The sequence below is a fragment of the Amblyomma americanum genome, chromosome 10 (genome assembly GCF_052857255.1).
Source record: "Amblyomma americanum isolate KBUSLIRL-KWMA chromosome 10, ASM5285725v1, whole genome shotgun sequence".
NCBI lineage: Eukaryota > Metazoa > Arthropoda > Arachnida > Ixodida > Ixodidae > Amblyomma > Amblyomma americanum.
This window is the reverse complement of record NC_135506.1, coordinates 12,489,356-12,498,435: the sequence shown is the minus strand read 5'-3', so window position 1 is coordinate 12,498,435 and position 9,080 is coordinate 12,489,356. Positions and strand designations below refer to the sequence as shown.

Genomic DNA, 9,080 nt, shown 5'->3' with positions numbered 1-9,080 from the left:
TTCCAGTACACTTGGCGCGTTTCCGATGGGCCCTGACGCTGACAAAACGTAGCAAAGCAACATGACTGTGCAGGCAGCGAGGAACTCAAGATCTGCACAGTGAAGAAAAGCTTGTGTAAGCCCACCGTTTTCTTTGTCTTACCACCATGCCCGCGCATCACCCGCGCGCACGTGCAATATCTCGCCGTCCTTTCCGGCGGCGATAACGGTGGTAACGCACTCTCAATTTATTTTCGGCAACCATCCCTTAGCCTTTAAAAACGGGCGTCGTCAGCGCGGCTGCGTCAGTGACCACGATGCCGCACACGAGAGGAAGACGGCTGCTGCAGCTGAGTGCCGGAGGCGTGGGCGGCGTCAAATGGAGACCGATACGGCTTGCTGTGGACACCCTGCATCCCTATGCTTGTTCTCTGTGCGGAGTTATTCCCAGCAGCACTACTCTCCTGCCGTGCGCTCACGCCCTGTGCGAGATCTGCAAGAGCGGCAGTGGCCGAGACGGCGTCGGAGGCGTCTGTCCCCTGGACCGGGAGCGCTTCGACGACGAAGAGTGCGGCGAGATTGTGTTCCCAGCGAACAGAGTGACCAGTCTCAAAGTAAGTGATGGTCACGGCACGAGTGCACAGAGGCACAGCGAAATACATTTCTGAATTACTCATTTTTACAAGGCGAAATTGAAATGAAAGCATCTTTAGCGTACTGGCAACACATCGAGTTTTTTTTTTAAATGGGTGCCAACCTTCACGGCCCCGCAGAATGGGCTGCTTAGTTGAGAAGAAGCCATGGACCTTAATTAGAGCGAGCGCTTTCGCATGATGTAACGTTTATGCAAACTTTTTCGGTGCCTATCTCAGCGTGTTGCGCGGTTGAAGGCAGGACTGAAGCTATGCTATGCACAAGCGGAGCCTGGCAGATGTGAGCAAACCAGAGGCGCTGGAAAATTAGAGTACCGGAGTTCTCCCCTCTACACACGTGGATTTAGATCAAACATTCCTCCACCGCGTTAAGTTCCCAACATACCAATCACATTGGTGGCTCTCTACATCATTCTTTACAGACCCGTTATGGTTATAATATGTTGAAACCGTCGAAAACCGCTCATGAAATTCAAGAACATACACGAACCCGTCGAGAAAAGCGGTCTCCGTATCACTGCGTAATGTTGGCGGTCTGCTTTCTCGCTGAAATAAACGTCACTATATCTGTGTAGGTCACGGTTTGTGTATCAGATCCTTATTGCGGCCTCATTTATATAGGGCAAACAAGTTGCTGTTTCACTGAGCGCGCAAGTGAACGCAAGTGATATGTGTACAATAACAACGTGCGAGGTTACTGCGGTAGCGCGCATTGCAAGAATGCGAAAGCATTGCCGCCTCCTGGTTTCTCTGTCTTTCTCTGCTTCACTCGTCGCCTCTTTAATTGCTTCACTTGTCCTTTCTCCTCACATTTACTCGATTAAGCACTGATGTAAATTCATCCAATTACCACAATTAATTATTACTTAATCAGGTTCCACCAATTGGCCATTTTGGTTTGTTTTTAGGGGATTTAACGTCACAAAGCGACACAGGTAATGAGGGACGCCGTAGTGATGGTCTCCGGGAATTTCGACCACCTGGGGTTCTTTTACGTGCACTGACATCGCACAGCACACGAGCCGTTTTTAGGTTTCATGCGCGTTTGTTCTGTGCTACTGTCGGTCATTTTCTGCTCCTACACTGTTTTAAATGTTTTTGCTTGCTCTAGCTTCATTGACCCAGAAACGTTTTTCTTGCAGGGTTTCTTTAGGAATTAAATTTTTGTTTGCTCCATTTTTCTGCCCTCACGTTGGACATCGCTTACAATCAGATTTTTAATTAATCTAGGAGTGTTGACTTTTAGCGTTCTTCGCTTCTCGTTACTTAACGTAATTAGCGTTATTTCTTTTAATTATTTTTGTTGCACTTGGATGGTTATGCCACTTAACCGTTTAATTTGCTCTTTCTATCTCAATTGTGTTTTGTTTTGTTGACTTGTTGTAGCCTGCCAGCAATGTCTCCAACATTTTGTTTTGAAAGTTCGTTCACTGTTTTTATCTCGTTGAAGGACGTTCGTGATGGGGCTCGATCGTTATAACATTGGCAAGCATGCGCAAACAAAGCTCACTTGTTAGCAGTAATGACCCTCGCCATTTTCATGTGCCTTCTTCGTCCCTGTTCCTTTATTCGCAATCTTCAGGATCCTTTAAATTTATGAACCAACTATCCCAAAGCAAAGCACTACTTCAGCAAATTTCGATCCTAGAGCAGCATTTTTGTTTCTTCGTTTCAAGGCTTACTGCTGGAACCAGGACCACGGCTGCCCGTTCTTGGGCACACTGCCAGAGGTCCTACGACACTACGAGGACGAGTGCGCCTTCCATGCCATCCAATGTCCCCGGTGCGGCGACAGCGTCCCGCGTGCTGACCTCGCGCACCACTATGGCGCAGGGTGCCCTGGTAACGTGACTCTTACTGCAGACGACCACCTGGCACCATTAAATGGAGTGTTCGGGCTCCATGACGTCAACGCTGCCCTGGAAGAGTTCAAAGCAACCCTGAGAGCCTCTTTCCAGGACCAGGTGCCATCTCTGCAGAGCCAGGTGAACAAACTGTCAGAGGAGGTCAGGAACCTACATGCTACCTTGCGCGATACGGACGAAACGTTTCGGCAGATGTCTAGAGAAGAAAATTGGGACCGCGGCACGCGCATGCCTTGGAACCTTGAGCAGAAGCACATTCTCAGAAGACTGGATGTCCTAGCTAGTGAGTCGCTAGCCTGCCTGCAGCATGCACCCCAAACACCCACGCCCCATGTAACATGTCCCATCATACGGCTTTCATATGCCATAAGAAAGGGACTGCTTGGTATACTCGCCGGGACCAGCCTCTGCTGGGAGGGCGATAGGCAGGACGGGCGCGAATCTGCGATTTATTCCTTTGTCGCCACAAACACGAGACAAAGTTTCAACTCAGTTTCTGACGTACGCTATGTTGTCGCCGAAGTCACTCAGTTTCACAGAAAGGATCTATATTTCACCATGGAATTGGTCACAGACAAAGAAAAAGACAGGCTGGAAATTAGTTTTCGATTTGGTAGCACTCTCAAAAGTGCTTCTCTGCTGCCGTCTGTTGTTGTGGACGTAGTTCTACAAAATGAAAGCCAGAAGATATACCGTATGAGGAAGGTTGATGACACTGAGCTACGACACAATAATTTGGAATGGCACTGCGTATTCTGCGGTACCCTCGCGGAGCTCCTAAAAGACGGTTTCTTCAAGGGTGATTACACATTATTAGCAGTTGAGCTCCACACATAAACTACGTTGTCTTTGTCTATTAAACTAAGTGGTTGCGTTCAAACACACGCTTTTCTTCTGTTTGTATGCGGCAACAATTCACAACTCCTGGGTCATTTATGATGTCTCCTGGAAGTTGTTTTTTTTTTTGGTGGTGGTCTGTTTAATGCAGGCATTGGCAACATTAATACATTTTTGTGCCCAGTGTGACGTTTGTGCTCGATGCTCGCTACAGCACATGAAAGTTTGGAACGGCAGAAACTCTAAATATATGTGGGCCTGAGTTGTTTCTGTGTCTGTAATGTATTTAGATGTTGACGATTTTTTAGTGCTTTAAAAAAAAAACCAGACGACCTTCACCTACCCCTCTACAGTAGGTGAAGTTTTAGACGCCTTTAACAAGCATGGACTTGGGCTAAATTTTACCCACGAACTACGTGACGCAGCTGTTTTACAGTTGTTAGACGTAAAACTAACCTTCTCTGAAAGCAAGTTTGCTGTGGCTGTTACCCTCGTGCAAAAAAAAAGGGGGGGGTTTGTTGCCTTATGATTCGGCACACTCGCAGACTGTCAAGAGCTATTGCGTCGCACTCCATGTAATCAAGTCTCAAAAAATCGTTCCCGCACCAGATGCAGATGAGCTTTCTGGTTCAGATTAGCAGAATTTTGGCGGCGGGTTTTCCCGTTCGGTCCTCATTAGTCGCTCAGACCATGCTTCGGAAACTGAAGAATGGAACAAGAGTGGATGGTGATCGTGGGAAGGCCGATGAACCTTTGGCTGTTCCATGCTTGCACAAGACGTCACACACCAAGAAAGTGGCCAGCAGGCATGACATGTCCTTTGTTTTTTGGCACCCAACAAGCTGGAAAAGCTCCAAGAAAAATGGCTCCAAGAAAAATGGAAGTCAGATGCATGACACTTCGCTTGTGAAGTGTTCAGCAGGCGTGGCATATGCCATTCCCATGACTCGCGGAAATAATTATGTAGGTGAAATTTATGCCCGAAATTTAAGTCAGTTAAAAGGAAGTACGCACATTTGGTTGCGCACGTAAGTGCAGAAGATGCGTGGCTCGGTTGGGTGAGACCAGGATTCTAGACAAGAGGGCCGACAGAACTGCGCGTGTAAGTCTGGAAGCATACTATATTGGGAGATATGGCAGCACCTGCATCAGCACTCCCTCGTTATCACTCTTTGCAGCAGAGGTCGGATTTTTAGAAGCGGCTAACCTTTGAGTTTTTGTATGCCTTGTTGCTTGCTTGCGTGCGCTGTTATCATTCCCGATTATTCGCTATACTTATCTTTACCTCTGTTCCTCGCCTTGTTTATGGTGTGTGCCTTCAATCAATAAAATAGTTGACAGTCAGCGCTTGTGTCTTGTCCTTTCTTCTTTTGGGGTTGCATGATTCAGCGCTGCTACTTTGCTTAGATTAAAAATGCACCAACTAGCCCAAAAAGTAGTTTCAATGGGATTGCTTCTTTAAAAAAGTTAGATGTTTGGCTGGTTGTATTTGTGACATACACATTTTTAGCGTAACCAGGACAGGAACACAAATACAAGCACGAGCGCTCGTGTTTGTCTTTGTTCAGGACGTCAACCTGCTCCTAACTAACATCGTTTCAGCGACCTGCCGTGCAAGGTATCTTCGTAGCGCTCATGTTTGTCTTTGTTCTTTGTGTTCCTGTCCTTTTTGTTTGTGTTACAACGCACGGTGCACCGTACGCGACATTCGGAGATCCTGTGTTCGGATCCCACTTTGCGGCACGTGGTTGTTTCCCTTCTACTTTCTAATCAACTTGTTCAGCAGTAAAATGATTACGCTATTCATTTCCATTGATCGATACCCCAAGTTAAGGTAAGGAAAATACAAAATAGAAACTAACTCATTGTACATATCTTTAGCGCCTTTGGTGACACGCTTTGATGATATGCTTTCGCAATGATAAGGAGGTCGGGGAGCGGCATGAATACCTAGCCAACACTGTGGCCGTGCGATATGTAACGCAGACGAACTATTCGTATACGTGTGGAAAGTAACGCTCGACTATCTTTCTAACGTGCTAGACCGGCACCTACGCACGCAACACCTGAACATCGCAATGCTTTCGGCTCAAAGCAAAATAGTCTGCTCTACATTAATAGAGTAGTTTCCATGGGAACAAAAATATAGCCAGTGGCGACAAACTAACTTCGTGAAGCAGAAAGGCACCACTGTTGACACGGTACAAACAGGGGAGCATTAGGAGATGATTTTGTTATGAATTTGAGAGAGTCCTGTTGGTCATAACGACGAATATGATATGGATGATGGTGGTTAAAGCTCGAAGCAACCAGCTATCTGTTCTCTCCGTTCAATTCTCTAAAACACATCGAAAATGCAACGATATGCCGCAATTCCTACTCATTTGCTTGGAGTTCAATTCTGTTTGGATGCCGCCGTATGCACCAATATCCGTTGCTCAATTTGAGGCTATTATTTTTGCTGTCCACAGAATTCCTTTCACAGCTTCTCAAGTTATCGCGCTCGCTGACTACATCTATGTTTTGGAAACGCTTTAAAGCTGGAGGGATGCTCTTTTCTGCCAACCGGTTTCATTTTTTTTCCTCCGCGGTGTAAAGGAACTGTAGCTTCAGGTGGCACAGGACATTGGACCTTTATTTAGACGACATGGCTGATCTCTTAGCAAATACAACCCTTAGTGAACCTGCACATTCTCTCATATCCAATGCTGCACTCTTGGCAATAGCCCGTTTCCAAGTTCAACAAAAACTTCCCGCCCTTAGCCACGAGTGTCCCTTGTTCTTGCGAAATAACTTCCGTGGAACGCTCTGTTATGCGGCTCACGGGAATGCGAGGTGAAGATGCTCTCGCGCAGCAGACTGCCGCGCTTGATTCTTCATTTATACCATTCCAGTATCACACCAATGAACCTCAGCAAAAAGTGCTGTGTAATGGAATTGCAGCTCAATGCATCATTTTCTACACGGCGGTCTGCTCTTCAGAGAAACTTATTCCCCGATCCTCCCTCCGTACAATTAGTGAATGGTGGCTAAGAGCCTAAAACCACGCATTTTCACAACAGAACACTTGAGCGCGCAGGCACGCTGTTCTGATCGGTCAGCAAAAGAACACCAACTATGAATGACACAGTTGGCATGCGTTTGTAGTGTAGTCAGTTTTTGCATAATGAAGTATTTAACTCTGCGTGGAAATTTTAATGAGTGAGCCCGGATGCGCGGTAATTTAGTTTGGTTGCCTCACAAGGTTCCACGAGATCGAAAACACTTGAAAGAGAATTTCCCTTTTTTTTTTCCGCAGGCTTACTGCTGGAACCAGAGCCATGGTTGCCTGTTCTCAGGCACCCTTCCAGATGTCCTGCGGCACTACGCAGGCGAATGTTCCTTCCACGCTGTCGAATGTCCGCGGTGCAGCGACAGCACTTTGCAAGCTGACTTAGCGGCTCACTACAGCAGCGGGTGCCCTGCCAACGGGTGCCCTGTCAGCGGGTGCCCTGTCAACGTGAGCGCTGTTACGGTTGACCAGGAGCCCCCACTGGATGGCGGTATCTTCTGGTTTCGTGAGGTCAACGCTGCCCTGGAAGAGTTCAAGGTGCTCCTGAGGGAACGTTACCAGGACCAGCTACCGGCTTAGCAGAGCAGTGAGAACGAACTCTCAGATAAAGTGACCAACCAGTACGCCCTCTTGAGGCGAATCGGTGAAATGTGACGAAGCACTGCGCCCTCTTGACGCAAGTGAACGAAACATTGCGGTCAATGCGGGCGGATGAGGAGAATTGGGACCGTCGGAACCGCGTGCCCTGACATCTAGAGCAGAAACACATCCTACGGAGACTGGATGTCCTGGCTAGTGAATCACTTGCCGGCCTGCAAGAGTTGCGCCGAGCTGCCGTGCCTAATGTTGGAGATTCTGTCATCTGGTGTGAGCACTGTACCAGAAAGGCGTGGTCGGGCATACCCGCATGCGCTTGTCTAAGCCTGAAAGCGTGCAAGCATTACGGCCGCGAAAAGGCAGCTTATGATTTTGTTGCCAAAAAAAAAAAAACCGAATGGAATGATGTTCAATCGCACTCCTGGCAGAAGCATTGTGGTCGCCGAGGTCACTCAGTGGCACTGCGAGGACCTCTATTTCATCATGCCTTTGGTCACAGACGCTCTTAAGGACAGGCTAAAGATATCCTTCCGGTTTGGTGGCACCCTCGCCAGCGCTCGCGCTCAGTCACGTGTCTCATCTGTATGTCTCGAAAATGAAAGCAGAAAGGGCTGCTTCATGAATGAGGCGCGTGGAGCTGAATTGTCGCTCGATGATCTGGATTGGCACCGGACATTCTGCACCAGCGTATCGCAGATGACAAATAGCGGCCTTTTTAAGGATGCGTTTCTGCATATAGCGGTCACGGTCAATGCCTAGTCTAATTTGCCAGTGGCTGCCAGAATGGTTGGATGAATTTTGAAGTGCTTGTATTAAACCTACGTTTCTTTTCCTCTGGAGTTTGGGGGAAAAAATGAATCCCCACAGAAAGCTTTCGGCTGTTTCTTATAAAACGTGACTCTGCAATAATTTGTTCTTAAAGTTTGCATTTTCTTCAACTATAGCTGCGGAACTGATCAAATAGACCCTCTGCACTCAGTCACTGATGTTTACCGCTCAAATAAACTCCTGGAATTGTTTTCACTTGTTGTACATTCTTCCTAAGGAGCAATACTACTTGAAGCCACTTTTTTCGACATCTGGTCGTCGCTTTCTGTGAGCCACTTTAATGTGTTTTAATATGCTTTCACATATGCATTTAGTACTTTAGTGCATTTGTTATTGGTATTTCTTTATTTCTTGAATGTTAGAAATAATATATGTGTGGATGTATCTGGACAGTAATTTTTTATAGCTATTCTATGAATTGCTGTGTTTTCTATGAAATGTATGCCATGCTATGTTTTTCTGTGCAATGTTGACGCCATATTTACTCCAGCGGTTACCTAGTTGTGTGAGCATCCGCCTCGCATGCGGGAGCTGCGGGGTTCGATCCCCAGTGTTGCCAGGTACCCACCGGTGATACAATGGGTACCAATTTTCCCCTGCCTGGTGCTCGGCTTATTTAGGGTGAAATGCTTGGGAAGTATGAGTCTTTGACCCCACCTTGAGCAGAAGGAAAAAGCATGGAGCTCTTTGGCCCAGATGCCTTCGCGCCATAGAAAATCACGATCATCATCATGGCGACATATTTCCGTCAGTTACGCTGTCATGCTATGTGCCTGCTTTTGCTAGCGCGCGGCTAACGTCGCGCAGATGTTGAAATTCAAGCATTTGAATCATGGATAATTTCTTGCCTTATAAGTGGCTTTGAGAAAGGAAGAAAACCGAGCAGTGAAGATAAATACGTCTTTGCGGCGAGACGCTCTTCGGCGTTCATGATGCGAGGCATCTCAGAAGCTGTTGGCGAAGGACAGGACAATATTGATACCTGTCGAAAGCTTCAAGGTTCAGATACGACAACTCTGCTGAGAATCAGCAGTTGGAATGATGGCAAAGCGAACACGCAAAGACGCGGACACAAGTAAGCGTAAGGCGCTGCTCGCGCATGCCCAGTATTGGAAATAGATGGTTGCACTCTGGTCCTTTTTAGGACCAGCCATTGCCAATACATAACCAATATTCCGATTGGGGCGATCAGCTCTGCTGGTGGGCGCCTCGGGGCGCATCGGGTGACGCGGCGCGTTTTCAAACGGTGGCACTATAGGACTGAGAGCA

The 9,080-nt window shown here is 47.3% G+C and overlaps 1 protein-coding gene across 1 annotated transcript; it reads left to right on the top strand.

The window, feature by feature from the left end:
• Positions 1–296: 296 nt before the first annotated feature.
• Positions 297–3,817, top strand: LOC144107203 (uncharacterized). The gene is made up of 2 exons (XM_077640210.1): positions 297–593; positions 2,309–3,817. Exons 1-2 carry the CDS (start codon positions 297–299, stop codon positions 3,332–3,334), a joined length of 1,323 nt encoding a protein of 440 aa, XP_077496336.1. The 3' UTR covers positions 3,335–3,817.
• Positions 3,818–9,080: the final 5,263 nt, after the last annotated feature.